At 34.4% G+C, this 20,624-nt stretch overlaps 1 protein-coding gene across 13 annotated transcripts in view; it reads right to left on the reverse strand.

Moving 5' to 3' along the window:
* FAM135A (family with sequence similarity 135 member A) overlaps positions 1 to 20,624 on the reverse strand; it is a 151,662-nt gene that overhangs the window by 22,848 nt on the left and 108,190 nt on the right. For 7 of the 13 annotated variants that reach the window (XM_021670249.2, XM_012471872.3, XM_012471873.3 and 4 more), the window contains 7 exons: positions 20,261 to 20,415; positions 17,677 to 20,035; positions 15,803 to 15,963; positions 11,925 to 12,016; positions 11,325 to 11,422; positions 8,756 to 8,907; positions 6,884 to 6,994 (listed from right to left, as the gene is read on the reverse strand). In XM_021670249.2, the coding sequence (XP_021525924.2) occupies positions 6,884 to 6,994; positions 8,756 to 8,907; positions 11,325 to 11,422; positions 11,925 to 12,016; positions 15,803 to 15,963; positions 17,677 to 20,035; positions 20,261 to 20,415 (3,128 nt within the window). The remainder of the gene's footprint in view (positions 1 to 6,883; positions 6,995 to 8,755; positions 8,908 to 11,324; positions 11,423 to 11,924; positions 12,017 to 15,802; positions 15,964 to 17,676; positions 20,036 to 20,260; positions 20,416 to 20,624) is intronic. The other 6 variants (XM_021670250.2, XM_012471876.2, XM_012471875.3 and 3 more) reach the window with 3 other exon arrangements.

Below are 20,624 nucleotides of genomic sequence, written 5' to 3' on the forward strand. Positions count from 1 at the left end.
ATCCGATCTTTGACAAACCTGACAAAAACAAGCAATGGGGAAAGGAGTCCCTGTTTAATAAATGGTGTTGGGAAAACTGGCTAGCCATATGCAGAAAGCAGAAACTGGACCCCTTCCTTACACCTTACACTAAAATTAACTCCAGATAGATTAAAGATTTAAACATAAGACCTAACACGATCAAAACCTTAGAAGAAAATCTAGGCAAAACCATTCAGGACATAGGCGTAGGCAAGGACTTCATGACCAAAACACCAAAAGCATTGGCAACAAAAGCCAAAATAGACAAATGGGACCTAATCAAACTCCACAGCTTCTGCACAGCAAAAGAAACAATCATTAGAGTGAATCGGCAACCAACAGAATTGGAAAAAACTTTTGCAATCTACCTATCTGACAAAGGGCTAATATCCAGAATCTACAAAGAACTAAAACAGATTTACAAGAAAAAAACAAACAAGCCCATTCAAAAGTGGGCGAAGGATATGAACAGACACTTTACAAAAGAAGACATACATGAGGCCAACAAATGTGAAAAAATGCTCATCATCACTGGTCATTAGAGAAATGCAAATCAAAACTACATTGAGATACCATCTCACGCCAGTTAGAATGGCGATCATTAAAAAATATGGAGACAACAGATGCTGGAGAGGATGTAGAGAAACAGGAACACTTTAACACTGTTTGTGGGAGTGTAAATTAGTTCAACCATTGTGGAAGACAGTGTGGTGACTCCTCAAGGACCTAGAAATAGAAATTCCATTTGACCCAGCAATCCCATTACTGGGCATATATCCAAAGGATTATAAATCATTCTACTATAAGGACACATGCACACGAATGTTCACTATAGCACTGTTTACAATAGCAAAGACCTGGAACCAACCCAAATGCCCATCAATGATAGACTGGACAGGGAAAATATGGCACATATACACTATGGAATATTATGCAGCTATCAAGAACGATGAGTTCGTGTCCTTTGTAGGGACATGGATGAACCTGGAAACCATCATTCTCAGCAAACTGACACAAGAACAGAAAATCAAACACCACATGTTCTTACTCAGAGATGGGTGTTGAACAATGAGAGCACATGAACACAGGGAGGGGAGCATCACACACTGGGGTCTGTAGGGGGAAAATAGGGGAGGGACAGTGTGGGGTGGGCAGTTGGGGAGAGATAGCATGGGGAGAAATGCCAGATATAGGTGATGGGGAGGAAGGCAGCAAATCACACTGCCATGTGTGTACCTATGCAACAATCTTGCACGTTCTTCACATGTATCCCAAAACCTAAAATGCAATTAAAAAAATTTTTCCTAAAATAGATATATATTATGTAAAAAGTCAATTTCTGTAATCTGTAATACTAGTTATGCTTTTTGTTTTTTCTGAGACAGAGTTTCACTCTTGTTGCCCAGGTTGGAGTGCAATGGCACGATCTCAACTCACTGCATCCTCTGCTTCCTGGGTTCACATGATTCTCCTGCCTCAGTCTCCCTAGTAGCTGGGATTACAGGCACCCACCACCACACCTGGCTAATTTTTGTATTTTTAGTAGAGACAGGGTTTCACCATGTTGGTCAGGCTGGTCTTGAACGCCTGACCTTAGGTGATCTACATGCTTCAGTCTCCCAAAGTCCTGGGATTAGAGGCATGAGCCACCGTGCCCAGCACTGGTGGGCATTTTTTGCTTGTTTTTATTTTTTGAGACAAAGTCTGGTTCTATCCCCCATGGTGGAGTATAGTGGTATAACCTCGGCTCACTGCAGCCTCCACATCCCTGGTTCAAGCAATTCTTGTACCTCAGTCTCTGGAATAGCTGGGATTATAGGTGCACATGAACATGCCTGGCTAATTTTTATATTTTCTGTAGAGTTGTGGTTTCACCATGTTGCCAAGGCTGGTCTTAAACTCCTAAGCCCAAGCAATTCACCTGCCTCAGCCTCCCAAAGTACTGGGATTAGAGATGTGAGCTACTGCACCCAGCCTATGACACTAGTATTATTTTACTTAAGTCACTTCTTCATTTTTTTAACCATTTAACATTTATTAAGTTTTGAACTCTACAGAATCACTTTACACATATTATCTCATTTAATTATTTTGATAATCTTGTGTGATACTATTATTCTCATTTTACCAATAAGGAAACTGGAGTTTATTTAAGTGAGGTAGCCTAGTCAGTGTTTGAACTATAACTAATACATATGTGTGATGTCAGAATTTATTTCTTAACAATTTTAGACTAGTATAACGAGATCATGTATTATAAGGCAAATAATAAATTAGTAATTTAAAAGAAAAAAATTGAACTAATTGTTAAGAACAACTCAGCTACAAAAGATCTATTCACTTCTGTTAATAATTATAAACTTAATAACACACATATCTGTGGAAATGTGGAAGGCCATGGACTATAGAATCTATATTGTAAAAATTTAGTTATATTTTCTTTACAGTTTAGATATTCTTACATTGCTATTACTATTTCTAATTAAATTTTACTTTGTATAATGATGTATAAAGACACAGACTTTTATGTTTAGAAACATTTATGTTCAGCTTTGCCTTTCACACATTTCCTAACCTGTTAGCAACAATAGTATGACAGCTACACACAATGGTTCTAGTTAATGTTGTTTTTCTCACATGAGAAGCATATGCCATATTTGATTTTGTAGAAGTATCTTATAATTTTATCATTCAAGTATATATTTCTGTATATTGTAAGAAACTTACCATTGATGCTTTGTATCATTACAAACAAAATCATAAAACCCGATCTATAATTTTCCTTTCACTGATTCTAATAATAGACAATACATGCAATAATCATTCTCAAATCTCTTTCTCATTTTAAGAACAACATTCAAGGTAGAATCCTGAAAAAGCTAAACAGGACTCAAAAGAAGTGCTATTTTCAATAACTAAGTCTATTAATATCAAATATTTCAAGAGTAGAATGAAAGACAGGGGTGACAGAAATGAGGATAAAAACAGATGTAGATTTAAATGGCCAGAGCTGAAGTTCACAAATTCAAGTAACTTCAGACTTGGAACTACTGGTTGCTGAATATATAGGTTAGATTTACACCTTATTATACAATATTTGAACTGTTTTGAATACTGAAAATATTAAAAATATCATTGATTCATTTGTTAATTCAATGGAAGTACCCTAGAAGAGCTAAGATACATACTGAATGTGTATGTGGGAAATGGGAATGAGTTGTCATGACAGATCCTACTTAAGGAAATTAAGACAAAAAAATAACTGACATGAGATAAACTATAATGAATATGGTAAAAGGTTGATATATAATGCTATGGAAGTTCAGAGATAATATCAAAAATTTTGAGACATAGGAGGCAAAGACGTGAAGTCAGTCAAAGATGACCTTAAGGTATCTCAAAGAAGTAACTGAGAGAAAAAAAGGACAACAGGAGAAGTGGCCAAAGAAGACAGTATGTTCAGTTTTAGACATACTTATTTTGATATCTAAATCGAGATGTCTGGCAGGTAAAAGAGGATTAAAATTCACTAATGAAATCAGTCCTGGAGACACAAGATTGAGGACATAAAAGTATATATGGGATACCTACTTAGGAGGCTGAAGTGGGAGAACTGCTTGAGTTCAAGGCTGCAGTGAGCTATGATCGTGCCACTGCACTCCAGCCTGGGTGACAGAGTGAGACCCTGTCTCAAAAAACCCCACAGGTATATAGGGAGTACTCTGAGAGTAGAGGAGCATTAAATCAGATAGGGCATCAAGAAAAACTTTTGATAGCAGGTCGCATTAGAGTTTAATTTTAGAAGATAAACAGAATTAGTTCTGAAAAGATGGGTAAACACATGAGGAGGAATGGGTGATACAAAAAACATGAGAGAATGCAAAGAATAAAAAACCATGAATAGCATGACCACAGCGAAGGGTGTGTGTGTGCATGTGTGTGTGTGTGTGCGCGTGAATATGATAAAAACAAAACAGAGAATCAGAGACTAGATTATAGAAGGCTTGATGTTCTTATCCACGGAATCTAAACCTCACTGTGAACACTAAAAAGCATCATGAAAGATTTCCAAATGGGACCAATATGGTTTGATATTAGATGCTCACTATAATCTATGGCCTCATTGGATGATCATTTCATCTAATGATAAAGTGAGATTGGGAAGAAGGGGGTATACAAGTGGCAAGGTAACCAGTTTGAACAATAATCTAAGTAAAAGTGATGAAGGTTGAACTAAGGCAGTGGCAAAGAAGAAGAAAAGAAGCATCCATCAGCCACTAAGAAGGCTAAGTGTTTTAAAACTTGGTAATTCTGTAGATATGGGGTGTAAATTAGAAAGCAGAGTCAAGAACATTTTCTAAGTTTCTCGCTAGGCAGATGGTGGTGTCATTCCTGTAGATGTGGAATCCAGAGAAGTAATCAGAGGGGACAGATGCACTGTCTGAAAACACCAGATCTGAAGCACCCATGAGACATCTACATGAAGATGCTCAGTAGGCATCTAGGTATAGAAGTCTAGAGCACAACACAGAGGACAAGTTAGAGATATATATTAATATTTGAGAGCTACCAATGGTAAAGATGGATATGGAGTCATGCTGTCCAAGAAGAATGTACAGAGTGAGAAGAGCAGAAGACAGAGGCTAAAACACAAGAACAAAAAGGGGCAAGGAAAGAAAAGGAGCCCACATAGGAAGCAGAAAAAAGCCAAGATGGAAGAAAACCAGGAGAGGTAGATGTCACAAAAATAGAGTAAGGAAAGTATTTCAAGAAGGAATTTTCAGTAGTCTTAAATTTCTTAATGTTCAAAGAAAAGAAAATAAAAGAAAAGAGATCACTGGTTTGGCAAGCTTCAGTGGAGTGGTGCGGACAGGAACCAGAAAAGTGAAGAAAAGGGGGAAGTAGTGAAAGTGACTGTAAAAATTGGAAGTTTGAGGAAAGGGGAAAATTTTGGGGAGTGTCTAAGGGAATAAATAGATAGGAAGCTAAGTAGAGATAACTAGATAGGGACCCCATGAACCTAAAGTGCTGCTGAATCTGTATGTCTGTGTGATCTTTTTTGGAAGAGCTCAAAGGCTAGGTATAAAAACAGTAATGTAGATTTGCAAGACGACGAAGATAGAAAAACAAAGATTAATACACAAATGACAAAAGTAATACATGAATGACAACAGTAATCCACGAAGTCTGAAACTTGAGTCAGGAAGGGAGTAAAACCATGAAGGACAGGGTGGACTTAAGAAAATGTGGTAAGAATCATAATGAGTCTAAAAAGCAGATGAGAAGAAGGGAGTGAGAGAAAAAGAAGGTATAAGACATCACAGTAACAGAATGGAACATTGGTTGAAATTTCAGGAGTACAGTGTATGAGTTCAACATGGAGTGGAATGGAGGGACGCTGGAGTTGAGAAAGGCACTCTGATGCATAATGAATTATCTAAAGGGTTGACTCCTCAAATTACCAAAAATGACTCCAGGACTAAGTATGTTAAGATATAAGGGGAGAATATTTTCCTGAACATATTCATGTTACAAACATTTGTCAACGTCTTTTATCCTCCTGGGATAACCAGGAGCTCATTATATTAAAGAATAGATGGCAGCACAGCTTGGATGGTACAAGCCTCAAATAAAGTGGTTTTATAAGACAATGGAGGAGCAATGACTGCAATTAGAAATGGAAAGCAAGAGTACTATTTTCTTTACTTTAGGTGGTACTTAGTAAAGGAGAAACTAGGCTTCTATAGCAGGTATTAGCAAGATAATGGCCTATGAGATTTGGCTACTGCTGTTTTTAGATTTTAATAAATAAAGTTTGTTTGAAACACAGTCATGCTCATTTGTTTCAGTATTTTCTGTGGCTGCTTTCATACTACAATGGTATTGTTAAGTAGTTGAAAAGAGATTGTATGGCTTGCAAAGCCAAAATATTTACTATTTGGCCCTTTAAAAAAAAAGTTTGCCAAACTCCACTCTATAGCCAGGGGGAATGAAGACATTGGGGTATGGTAGGGGGAAAAAAGTCTGGAGATGTTATAAGTATTTCCACTATCAGAAGTAAGAGGAGATAACATTCTTTGAAGAAATTAAAGATAAAGGCAGTCTGTTTCGCTCAAAGATTTCAAAGGACACTAGAAAAAATATGTTGGGAAGATGTGTGAGGATGAATCAAGGGAGATCATAAGGTCAGAAGTAAGGTTATTTATAGAAAGTAAAAATGGCAAAGTAGCAGTTGACAACTTTAGGTTGTAAAAGTCTGGAATATATATGCAAGATGGGGAATATATTTAATAAGTAGTTAATAAGAAATAAGTAGTAAGATTCATCCAGTAGTGAGAACTGTAGACAAACTAATCATTAACAGTTTATTTTCTGACACTTCGAGAAATGTTTGCTAGCCATATAATATAATATAATATAATATAATATAATATAATATAATATAATATAATATAATATAATATTAATATGAAGGTAGAAAAATGTGGTAGTTTATAAAAAGGTGTGAGGATTGGGGTGGGAGACAGCTAGAACAGGGTGAGGATAGGACATGCAGAAACCTAGTTTAAAAATAGAGACTAACATAACTGGCACTGAATTACAAATGCTGAAATTCCTAGGGCAATTTAAAGTAGCTGTGTAGCTCACAAAAGAGAAATCCAGTCATGTGAAAAGACTAAAGAAATCTCTTTCAACTGCTTAGTTTCAGTTCTGAGTTTGCTATTTCATTATTAGGAAATTACAGTAGACTGACACTTTATTTTAATCACTAGAAAGACATGTTGATAATTTATTTGCTAAATGTTTATTTTTAAAAAAAGTTTTCACATGTATATTTTCCAAACTGTTATTATACACTTACCTGCTTTGTTACTAAGCTTATATAAAAAAGTTTGGCGAGGGTCTGAGTGATCTCGACATGTCAGTTGCAAAAGCGAACCTGATTTTTTCCATTTCTGCATAAACCAGAGACCTAGAGAGAGATATATAATATAGAAGTATGAAATGAAATATACAGAAACAAATGCCAAGATTATTAATAAATATTTCACTTCAAAAGATGACATTGCCTAAATCAGCATTTTTGTTGGCTAATCAAAAATGTATTTGGAAAATATTTTCATGTTATGATAACATTTATAAACATGCATGCTTACGTTAACAATGAATTAATGGTGGTTGATGAACGGCTTGCTATTTCTATTTCATTCAGTAATGAAACAGATAATAGCATATGAAGAACAAATTGAAAAAATTATACCTTTAGATATATTTGTTCAAATGATAAAGAAACAGATGAAGAAAAACATCAAATACAGTAGAGGTCAAATGCCTATGTAGAATGATCAGTCTTTAGATAATTAGTTTATGACATAATAGACTAATTGCAAATGGATCATGTCTTAGAATGAAAAATTGTTTAATGTTTTCTAATGACAGCTGAGTATCATGTTTTATATTAATTATACTTTTTATATTATCAGTAACCCATATTTAAATGCATCTTCCTCTTAAGGAAATTAAGCAAAATCTCAATCACTCGAGCTGGTTTTCAAGACTATGAAACATTCCTTTCCATTTTCATTGCTTCTAATATTAGACAGGGAAGCAGAGGAAGAAAAGAGTGGGAAAACAATCCTTTAATTAGTTAAATCTGATAGCTGGAAACATATCTGGAAAAAAGTTTAGTGAAGAATGAAATTCAAAGTACCATATTCTTTTCATGTTGGATTCTATTCTACATTATTTAAGAACTTCATTTTTCTCGTCCCCTCTTTTTCAAACTGTAAAAGTCTAGAACTGGCTGTATTTTTAAGTGACCAACTTGAAATGGGATACAGAAAACATAGTATGGTTTGTCAATAAAAAGAAGGGGTAAAGGAAATAGAAATAAGATTTTCAGGGATCCATGAAAAGAGACAGAGTTAAATATAATTTATTCTCACAATGGGGATCGACTGACTAACTTATAAACCATTTTTATAAAAATCTAAGGGAAAAACCAAGCCAAACAAAAGGCAAATCAAGGCCCTGTGCAGTGGCTCATGAAGTCAGGAGATCAAGACCATCCCAGCCAACATGGTGAAACCCTGTCTCTACTAAAAATGCAAAAATTGGCTGGGCGTGGTGTCGTGCACCTGTAATCCCAGCTACTAGGGAGGCTGAGGCAGGAGAATCGCTTGAACCAGGGAGTTGGGAGGTTGTGGTAAGCTGAGAACTCCAGTCTGGTGACAGAGTGAGACCCTGTCCCCCACAAAAAAGAGGGCAAATCAAGTACCAAATATTTCTGACGAGAATATAAATACTAATCAAAATTTGGGTCTTAACTTTCATTTTACTTCTTTAGAAATTTTGAATCACCTTCTTAAAAATTATATTCTTATAGTATCTCTTCACTGTTTTTGAACCAAAATTAGAGTTAATATTCTATATAAAATGTTATAAGTTTATAATATATTAAATGTAGGTGTTTGTTATCTGTTCAAGTAATGGAGTACAAAATAGTTTGTTTATAAGATAAAACTTTACTAAAAATATTTAGAATTTAACAAAAAACATGCTCTTGTGACTTTTGACAAATACCATCTCAATATAAGAAAAGTCAGCTATATCTTTTGTTTCATGAAATTCCCAGTATGTGACAAATTGGCTCTAAAATAAACATCAGAAAATACTTAGTTCACATTTTTCTCCCTATTTCATATTTTTAATGCAGAACAATAAAACTTTTTACCTGTATTAACAAGAGCACTGCTGTTGTAGAGTGTACCAAGGTGAGGTCCAGAAAGAGATAGAAAGGTATGAAGTTTGTTGAGGTAATATTTAAACCTTGGTCTTGTAAGCACTGAACGAATTATTAAATTGCCCAACGAATGTCCGATAAAGCTTTAAGAAGAAAAAAAAAGTCATTTTCCCCACAGCATTAGTTTTAGAAACAAAAATCAAAGCTGATACACTACAAAATGGATGTGAAATACTAAGAATTCGAAAATTTCTAGTGTTTTAAAAGTATAGGGATACTTTGAAATGATATACCACATTTTGAAGGAAAAAATGTTAGAATGTATAGAAGATCCTCATTATTATATAATTTAAATGTTTATAGAAACAAGATATTAATCTGAAAATTTTTACTCATAGTTTGTAACTGCTTAGAAATATATACATACAAAGATAATAATATGATTAGATTACACATTTGCCTTCTTAGGCACATACAGAAATTATTATTAACTCATTTCAAACAAAATGATGAAATTGTATTTATGAAGGACAACTTGTAGAAATTATATATCTGTTTCTCTTATTCTCTGGTCTATAATTCAAAGATGGACAGTTTTTGACTAACAATATTTTCAAGACATAGGTAAGATATGTGTATTTTCCTATTATAAATCTTCAATTATGCAAAAAGAATAATATTTATGTAGCTAGCATTTCACTTTAATTATGAAATGGTTTAAATCAGTGGGCCCCAACCTTTTGGGCACCAGGGACTGGTTTCATGAAAGACAATTCTTCCACGAACAGGGAGTTGTGGGATGGTTTTGGGGTTAAACTATTCCATTTCGGGGGTTAAACTATTCCATTTCGAACATTAGTGTCTCATAAGGAACACACAGCCTAGATCCCTCGCATGTGCAGTTTATAATAGGGTTCACAAATCTAATGCTCACCAATGATCTGACAGGAGGTGGAGCTCAGGTGGTAATGCTACCTCACCTGCCCCAATGCCACTCACCTCCTGCTGTGCGGTGTGGTTCCTAAGAGGCCATGGACAGGCACCAGTCTGTGGCCCAGGGTTTGGGGACCTCTGGTTTAAATCAAAAGAGCCTGTTTACTTACCGTTATTTTACAATAGATGGTAAAAGATTCCTTGGGGACAATTAGCAGGGAAAGAAGAGAGCTTGAAAGCTGTCTAGCTTATAGATATATCTTGCAAGAAGCTCAGGACAAACTTCCCTCCCAAACTGAACTTCCTAAAGTAGTGGGGGTGGGAATTCTGATGGTAGTTAATAGTCTATAATCAACCAGATCACACTTTAAAAAAAATTGATTATAACTGACAATCTAACCTGAAAGACAATACTTTTGAGGAGGAATAGATTGAAATAACATATTATTTTTCTCATAATAAAATAATTAATGAATAAAAACTAAACAAAATATTAAGAACCACAAATGAATAATTACAACAAGAAAATAATGTCTTCCTCCCATCAATAAACCTGCACATTCTCCCATATTTTAACAGAATTCTGTTTTTAAAAATGACTTTAGGTCAAAACTGCTTATCTCTCTTCTTATTCCCTATACTTCAAGCTGGAAACAAACTTTCCAAAAGCTTACAGTATGCAGAACCAGCTTCTTCCTCTAACTTAGTTGGGATATGAATGTAGTCAGTTTATTCTACCCTTTTTGAAACAAAGACTCTTCTCTCCTACATCTATTAACAAGATCTAATTAAGTAATAAAACTCATATTGGTGTAATCATCATCTCTTGCTTGTTGAAAATCGACTCTCAAAAGTATACAGTTGTCATAAAACCTGGCTGGGCACAGTGGCATATGTCTGTAATCCCAGTGCTTTGGGAGGCCAAGGTGGGAGGATTGCTTGGAGCTCAGGAGTTCGAGACCAGCCTGGGTAACATGGCAAAACCCCCATCTCTACAAAAATTAGCTGGGCATGGTGGCACACACCTGTAGTTCCAGCTACCTGGGGAGCTGAGTTGGGAGGACTGCCTGAGCCCAGGGGGTTGAGACTGTAGTGAGCTGAGATGGCGCCACTGCTCTCCAGCCTGGGTGACTGAGCAAGATCCTGTCTCAAAAAAAAAAAAAAAAAAAAAGTATACAAACTTTAAAAGTACTTGAAAGTACTTTTGTTGCTTCATATACATATATGTAACTCAGAGCATATACTTCCTCCATTTAAAGTGTACAATTCAATGATTTAAAATATATTCACAGAGTTGTAACTCTCACTACAATCGGTTTTAGAAACTTTTTTCCACCTCAAAAAGAATTCCTACGTCCTTTAGTTATCCCCACCATCCATCATCTTTGCCAGCTCTAAGCAAACAATAATCTACTTTCTCTATAGATATGCTTTTTTGGACTTATCTTATAAATGAAATCATATACTATGATCTTTCCCTAAAATCTTTTCTTTTTTTTCACTGTAAATTAATTTTGAGTTGCAGTCTCCTATATTTCAGAATAGGACAATGCTACCACAAATTCTGTTTAACCTTTCTATAATTCATAAAAATATAAAATAAATTGTATAATATTAAAGAAGATACCTTATTTTTGAGACTGTTAGACTATATATCTGAATATACTGTATTATCTCATCCAAAAGACGATCAGTCATGCTATCAAAATCAGCAAAAGTATCATTCTAAAAAAAAAGCAAAGCACATACATTATATTTGGGAATATGTATAATCACATGAAAAACTAACAATATAAACATTATTTTTAATTTAGATATTGAAAATATGGTTAAGTCCAACGTTTTTTAGAGAAGGTAGTGAGTGTAATACTTGTTATACTAAAATGAACAAACAGAGTAAATTTCTAGGGGGAAAAAGGTTCAGTGTTCTTAAAATACTTGCATTATTTAGTTGTTTGTTTAGCTCACTACCAGTATGAAACATAAGACATTTACAATGGCTTAATTAATGAAATATTTCCATAAAAATGTGAAATTCTAGAACTGTTTCATATGTGAAGAGATCATAAATCAAAAGTTAAATCATATATATTTCCTTTGGATATACATTTATATTAAATTACATAGAAATCATAAAAATACTACCAGCATTTTGTAATAGGCCAACATTTAGGTAGAAACTGGTACAAAAATGTTTGTTTTCACTGAAAATACTGTCATATTGTACCTGATTTCTCTCAGACATAAGAAAATCAATTCTTCCCCCAGGCAGTCCAAGTTCAATGTAAGTTTTTACTAATCGGAGATCTGCACTGTTTCCTAAAAAATGAAAAATGATGTTTAAAGGATGAAATAAAGTAAAAGGTACAAAGTACACCATCATATATTTTTGTAGTTTTTAGAGACAAGCTTATGGCCTATGCCATTTGTGACTAGACAATGTACTATGAAACAGAGTTCCCTATTTTTATGTCAAAGCTGATTTCTATTAGCCAGGCAATGTCATTCAACAGTTTGTTTCTTAGGTGGTTTTGGTCATAATGATGCTTTCACTTTTCTACCTAAATTTATTTATCAAACTGTTAGCACATCACTTTGGTGACTGCTGGCTATGGTAGCTATAAATGGTGCCTTAGCATCACCATTCTAGGTAATCATATAAACTGTGAATGCATTTTAGATTTAATCTGTTGCCTTTCCTTTGATAATACTGGAACAGAATGAGAAAAATAAAAATTCATTTAAATATGTAAAATAGTTTATTTTAATAATTATTAACTCAAAGGTATCTACACATATATTTACAATACAGATATAAAACACAAGGGTTCTTCAAAAAGTTCACGGAAAATGCATCATAAAAAAAAACTATGTGTTTCAAAAATTTTTTATGCCAAAATAAACACAAACAAATTTGTTATAACATGTCTGAACAGAATCTAGTTTGAGGCACTAAGAAGGGTAAGACATCAGTTTGAAAAGAACCCTTATCAAACAACATGAATTCTGCTAAAATTGAAGAACAAACATCAAACTTTCGGTGAAGCTTCAGTGAAAGAATGGTGAAATAACTGAGGCTTTACAAAAAGTTTATTGGGAAATGCCCCAAAGAAATCACCGATTTACAAATGGATAACTTATTTTAAAAAGGGAAAAAACGATGTTGAAGATGAAGCATAAGCAGTAGACCACCCACATCAATTTGTGAGGAAAAACTTCATTTTATTCATGCCCTAATTAAAGAGGACTGACAATTAACAGCACAAACAATAGTTGACATCTTAGACATCTCAACTGGTTCAGCTTACAGAATTTTGACTGAAAAATTTTGAAAAAATTTTCCATTCAATGGGTGTCAAAACCATTGTGCTCAAATCAGCTGCAAACAAGAGCAGAGCTTTCAATGGAAATATTAAACAAATGGTATCAAGATCCTAAAGCATTTCTTCAAAGAATTGTAACAGGAAATGAAACATGGCTTTACTAGTAGGATCTTGAAAAAAAGCACAATCAAAGTAATGGCTATCAAGAGGTGGAAGTGATCCAATTAAAGCGAAAATGGACCATTTAAGAGCAAAGGTCAAGGCAACAGTGTTTTGGAATGCTCAAGGCATTTTGCTTCTTGACTTTCTGGAAGACCAAAGAATGATAATATCTGCTCATGATGAGAGTATTTTGAGAAAATTAGCCAAAGCTTTAGCAGAAAAATGCCTGGAAAAGCTTCACCACAGAGTCCTTCTCTATCATGATAATATTCCTACTCATTACTCTAATGAAAAGGGCAATTTTGTGAGAGTTTTGATGAGAAATCATTAGGCATTTATCTTACAGTCCTGATTTGGTTCCTCTGATTCCTCTGACTACATTTTTTGTTTTCTAATCTTAACAACTCTGTAAAGGGCACCCATTTTTCTTTTGTTTATAATGTGAAAAAGAAGGCACTGACATGGCTAAATTCCCACACTAAATTCCCTAATTCTTTGGAATTTACTAGAATGACTGGTATAACTGCTTACAAAAGTATCTTGAACTAGACAGAGCTAACATTGAGAAATGAAGTTTATATTTCTATTTTTATCTTTTAATTCAATTTTTCCACAATTTTGTTTGTTTGTTTGAGATGGAGTCTCATCCTGTCACCCAGGCTGGAGTGCAGTGGCTCAATCTCAGCTCATTACAATCTGTGCGTCTCGGGTTCAAGTGATTCTCTTGCTTCAGCCTCCCAAGTAGCTGGGATTATTGGCATCCACCACCACACTAGGCAAATTTATTTTTCCACATTTTTTTTGAAGTCCTCTGATATATAAATATAATTATCTTCAAAAATAGTTTAGTAGATTCCTTTGGTTTACTAGCAATATAAATATGTCATTCTCAATTGCTGAATTTTTATTTTACCTTTCTGATAATTTCTTTTAGAATTTTATTATTTAATGCACTGACAGAAATAATCATTTTATTCTTCATTTTAAAAGGAGTACCTCTAATATTCACCACAAACTGTAAGTTTTCTATAGGCTGGAAATATATATGCTTAATCATCTTAAGGAAATAGACAAATCCTATTGAGGTCAAAGTTTTGTGCTTATTTGTAATAATTAGGAATGGATATTAAATTTTATAAAGTTTCTTATTTGATTTGTTGATGTAGGTATTTTATTACTAAAATTTTTTATATTACTTATCTTTGCATTCTGGGAAATAAACCCTATTTGTTATAGTAACTTAGTCTAATATATTAATTCCAAGTGCTAGAGTTTTGTTAAATATATTTGAATTCATTAAGTATATTTATGTCAGATTGGTCTACTGTTTTTTAGGGGTGGGTGTTAGTGCGATATCTTTATAGAATTTGGTAACAAGGTTAGCTTAACTTTAAGGAATAAAATGGGCTGCTTTCTCTCTTTTTCTCCATTGTTCTAGAACAATTTATGTAACGTAGGAATAATTTGCTTTTCAAAAATTTTAAAAAAGAATTTGCCAGAGATTCTACTGGGTCCAGAAGTCTTTCTTGGGAGATAATTCTTTGAAAACCTTATTATTTGGGGAGGGGGAAGAAAAGTTAGCATTGAGAATATTTTATTTCTTGAGCATCTGGTTTTTTTCTTTAAGGAAAAATCTCCAATTTTATGAGAATTTAGTACCAGGAACATTTGTTTAATATTTTTAACCCATAAAAATCTAGTTTGTTGCTATAAAATCTTATTATAACACAGTAATACTGCATTGGTCTAGAGATATTTGACATCTTCTAACAGTTCCTACATCTAGAAAAGAACTGTTGAGTAACCAAAACAGCTGTCATAAAACCACAGCACTAAAGTCAGGTACCTGTATTTATAATTTCATTTATATCTTAATTAATGAAACTTTAACTTCTAGAAATACTGATTTTTCTAGCACATAAAGTTTAAAGCAGCCAGTTAAAAGGGAAACAGAGAGACTATCAAAGGGAGACAAAATCACTTCCATGAGGTGATAGCTAGGAAAACCAACAGTAAGAGAGAAGATAAAAAAAAAAATCCACTGAGTTCATGTCGTTTGCAGGTGCACAGATGAAGCTGGAAACCATCATTCTCAGCAAATTAACACAGGAACAGTAAACCAAACACCGCATGTTCTCACTCCTAAGTGGGAACTGAACAATGAGAACACACGGACATAGGGAGGGGAATATCACACACCAGGGCCTGTCGGGTGTGGGGGGCTTGGGGAGGGATAGCAGTAGGAGAAATACCTAATGTAGATGATGGGTTGATGGGGACAGCAAACCACCATGGCACATGTATACCTATGTAACAAACCTACACGTTCTGCACATATATCCCAGAACTTCAAGTATAATGAAAGGAAACATCCAAAATTAAACGAAATGTTGACACATAAGCGTCAGTTCCATGGAAAACTTACTTACGAAAAAAATCTAATATTACACTTAGGATAAGTAAAATTAAGTGTATTTCTGTTTCAGAATGCATGTAAGAGTCAATTAATTTATGCAATTAAAAAATCTTTTTTTAGTTCAAAGATTAAATGAAACTAAATGAGATCTACTAGGAAGAAAACATTGAGTTGCCCTGGGATACATCAATAGATGTCACATACCATCCAAACCATGCACACAGACAATCAGATGTACTCCATCTTCAGAACCATCCTCTTCTTCTACACTAAAATAAGGTACTGAGGATGCCAGCAGAGGAACTTCACTGTACATGAATCCAGGAAGTTTAAGTTGCTTCAATTCTTCTTTTGCCTGAAGGAAGCTGAAGTAAAATATAAAGATAGTCTTTACTAAAGATCATACTCAGTTGTTAGAACCAAAAAGAGTCGCCTGAATTTAAAGAATTGTAGAAGGGGAAATTCAACATTTGGTTTTAAAACCATGAAAATATGTGGCATCACTTAAGTGATTTAGAAATCAGAGAGTAATTTTCTTTACTATTTGTAGTATATATTCTATCAAATACAATGAACATTTTAAACTTGAAATCACTTAAAAATATTCTTTCAAACTTGAAATCAACTAAGAAACATTATGAGTGAAGTTATGTTTTCTACAAACTTCAATACTGTATGCACAGGAAAGCTGGCAGAGGGACTGGAGAGGTGATAATCTGATGTTTATCCTGTAATCAAATCTTATTCCCTTTGTTTCTTTTTAATCTTGCATAAGTGGAAGGGAAGGAGTGGTATGTAAAACGTAAGTGAGAATAGTGTTTACAGTATTTAGCATATTAGGTTATTTGCATTTTTCTCTAAAAATACCAATAAGAAAGAGCGTAACCAAGGGGAATGTGACTACATACAATTAGTGGTATATACTCATTTGCAATGATTTGACAATCTAACCAATTTGGGGATTGCAAACATAAAAAATTATTAACTATTTAACATACATATTTGGACTGACAAAGTCAAATTGGAAGAACCTGATGAACACTAAACTGAGTAGGATAAGCTGGGAGAAAACATATAGAGTCTATATTAGAGATCATTGCTTTTTGATGACTCAGACAGTTTGAAGTACCCAGATGGTGATATAAACTTAAGTTTCCCTGCATATTACAATTTTTTAATGGGCCATTGTTACCTCACTGGTTTCCCTAGCTTTAGACTATGTATCTTAATTTTTGTGTATAAATCAGAATAATCTGGGAATTTAAAAAATCTCTGCGGGGCTAGGGGAGGAATAGCAGGGGGTGGGGAGCTAGGGAAGGGATACCATTAGGAAAAATACTTCATGTAGATGATGGAGGTGACGGATGCAGCAAACCATCATGGTACTTGTATATCTATGTAACAAACTTGCACGTTCTGCACATGTACCCTAGAACTTAAAGTATAATTTAAAAAAAAAATGAAAAAAATCTCTCTCTATATATATACATGCCCAGACCTCTTACCCCAAATATTATGATTCCATCTGGTTGAGGCAGTAGAATATTTCAAGAACCAGTACCTGCTAGTAAACCTATATCATCCCCAGATTTTTCTGGATATTTTACTGGTACATGAAATTTCAATTATGGAAACCACTGACTTAGCTGACAGCAATCAGTGTCTGGTAAGTTTAAGAAGTTTCCAGTAACCTGTTACGCATTTAACTAATATTGTCCTTATTTCCTAGATAAACTTATAAAACTTGGGTTTTGTCTGGAAGTTAATGGAGGAGAAATGAGGAATTGATGAAAAAAGCGTTTTAATCTCAATCTCAATTATTCCATCCTTCTAACACAAAACTACCAACGGAAAATTTGTATCAGGAATGTCTAGCCTATAGAACAGCACAATTATTTGGGAACTACAGGTCTGTGTGGCCAAGGGTATATTACGTTCATTTCTCCATTCTGATAGTCATCAAAGAAGCACTTTTGGTATTACAGAAACCAGACAACAAGGTAGACAATCCTTCAGCACTATCTGTGATATTACATATATATATTTAGCAGCAGGTACTATTATGTTCCATTACTTACGCTTGTATTTGAGGTTTTGGTGAACTTTCATACCAGGAAACTGAAGAAGTGAAGTTGTAAGAAGAACTGCTTGGCTGCTTTGTAATGGCATCAAATTTACTTTTGGAAGAATATTTAACACTGCAAGGAGACTCTCGTGGTGCAGATGGGAAGGACAAACAACCAGAAGTACAGACAGTAGGCATATTTATACCATCTCTCAGATAGTCACTGTTTATTTTTTCAGACTTTATAAGTCTTTCTTCCATTAATTCATCTCTGCTTGTATAGTGAGCATTTACTGTTCCATCCAAAGCTGAATAATCTGTTTCTTCATAGTACCCATTTTGAACCATTTGCTGATCCTGCTCCTCTTCCTCATCCTCTTTACCCTGTTCCTGCTGAAGATAACTAATTTCTTTTTCAGAAGTTTCCTTCTGAGGGCTAAGTGCATTGCTGTAGTTAACAGCACGTGCATCAGAAATATCCGTATTGCTTTGAGAACCAAAATAATTTTCCACAAGCCCTTGCTTTACTATATCAGTACTGGCTGAAAAAGGATCACTTGTACCCAGATGAGTTTCACTTTCAACTGTTGGGATTTCTGAATACATTTGTTTGATATTTAATACATCACTATGTTTTCTTTTCCCAGTTCTATCTTCACTACCATCTGTAGTAGTAGAAATGGAACCTGAAATGACACATGGAGTGCCTAAACAAATCAGTTTTGAATTTAATGTAATTGCTGTCCCTGTAGAGTTATTAGATTTATCAGGACTCTGGGAGCCTTTACACACAGTATCCAAGTTAGGTTTGGAGCTGCAACTACTTTTCACATCACTGGAAGTATCTTCATCTGAAAAAACAAATTGTAAAGGGTCTTTAATGCTTGAATTTAAGGAATGTATTGCTACAGTTTCATTGTCCAAGTGCCCTGAAAATATAACACTCTGCTGTTGCAAAATGATACTTGACTTTTTAGCATCATCGCCTTTTGGCAAATCAGTCATTCCTAGATTTAATATGGTTTTGCTATCACTTAGATGACATTCAGGTACAATAGATTTCTTAGAATTTTCATCAGGTGACAGTTCATCATCAGAAGGTAGAGAATTTATGGATGTCAAAGATGACTGTATTTCGCTTAATGCACTTGTACTCTCAGTACAATGATTTCCTAATGAAAATTTTACATTACAATCAGGTTTCATCAAAAGCTGAGGAAATAATCTTTCATTATTATAAGGGCCTTGTCCTTGCACAGTTTCAAAGATTAAATCAGTGTTTGGATGTGTCGCAAAAGAACTTGGTTCACTTTCAACACCCGAATCTGAAAATCTAGATGAGGCATATGTGGAATTAATATCTGGTAACTTAATTGTATCTCCACTTACTACAACATGATATTCTTTTGTAGAAGGGGCAGGTAGATTACTTCTTAATTTAGTTAATGATTCTCCAACAGAAAGACACTTTGCTTCTTGCAAAGCTTCCTTTTCAAATGTTACTTCTATAGATTTAGATTTACCATTAGATTCTAAGGACTCAAAGTTGGGTAGTAAATTATCCACAAAGATTTCTTCTTGTCGAAGCTCTGTCCAAGGTCCTAGTTTGACAGTTATTTTCTCTCCACTGAAAGAATCTTTATTACTGGGCTTTATTTCAATTGTTCCTACTCCCAAAGATGGGGTTGTTTGATGATCATGGCAATCATCTGATGACCTTCTGGATGCCAGATTGTGTTCCATTTGTGTAATTTCACTATCGTCCTGGGAGATATCAAGTTTACCTGAAATGGACAAATTTGCACAAAGATTTAGGTTGCCAGAGTTCAAAGGATCAAACTGGTCTGGTTGCATATTTTCAATAACTGGAGACTTTTGTTCAGTTCTCTCTGTATTAGTTGGCAAACAGCTAGCTTCCTTTTGACTTGTCTGTCTCATGTAGGTCTTTGGGTCAAAATTATGTCCACATATTGTGGGATCCAGACCTTCCTTCTGACTATGTGAAGGATTGCCTTCAAAGCACTTAGTGAGATCATCTGATGCTGTACTTTTCAAACATTTGTAGCCTACCAAAACCACAGAATCCTTAGAGTTCTGTTTTATTAATTTTTTTGTGTTTTCAGGTTTCATTGTTTTCATAAGCTTAGTAACCTTAACCTTGGATTTATTTGATTCTTCATTCTTTCCTTTTAGAGATTTTGTTAGCTGCTTTTCACCTTCTGTATACCAAATACTGGAGGCACCAGCAGGTCTGACTTTCACCTCTGGGCTAGAAAGTCCTGCTACAGAGCTTTCTTCAGTCTCATATTTATCCATTTTACTGGACTCTGATCTCTGAAGATTCTGAATTCCCATCCAGGGTGCATCTAAGTCTTTTATCCAAAGAAAAAAAGATTCAGATTTAAAACAAAGTGTGAGAACTCAAATGATTAAGACTACTTTTTCTAACTATAGCTTTCTAATATTCTGAAACATAAATAAATAAAACTAGAGAGGGAAAAAGCTGTTCCACATTAGGGAATGGTTTTATGTATATTACGAAGAATATACTGAAAACTATACACATAAGTTGTATATTTTAGTTAGATTACACTTACCTTCAGTAACTGAATCTAAATACCTATCTTCAAAGATTATAGGTAATGAATTGAGATCTCCATCTAATTCACTACATTCAATAGGTAAGGGTGGAAGAGAACTGCAGAAGGAAGTATTTTTGATAGCGGTGCACATCTGTAGATGACTCTGAGCACTGAAAAATATTTCTTAAATCAGATTGTAATTTAAAAAAATTATACCCAACTCCCCTTTAAAGATTCTACCCTTTCCCCTTGCCTCTTCCATTCTTATCTCCCATCTGCAAGACATAACCTCCTTATGAAAGAGCTGCTTGGTCAGTGATTAAGTACTGGTAAAATGAAAATGATGATTTGTTGGCAATAAATTGACTTATTAAATTAC

This window comes from Aotus nancymaae, unplaced genomic scaffold (genome assembly GCF_030222135.1).
Source record: "Aotus nancymaae isolate 86718 unplaced genomic scaffold, 86718_ANA_hifiasm-v0.15.2.pri h1tg000040l, whole genome shotgun sequence".
In the NCBI taxonomy this organism is placed as follows: Eukaryota; Metazoa; Chordata; class Mammalia; order Primates; family Aotidae; genus Aotus; species Aotus nancymaae.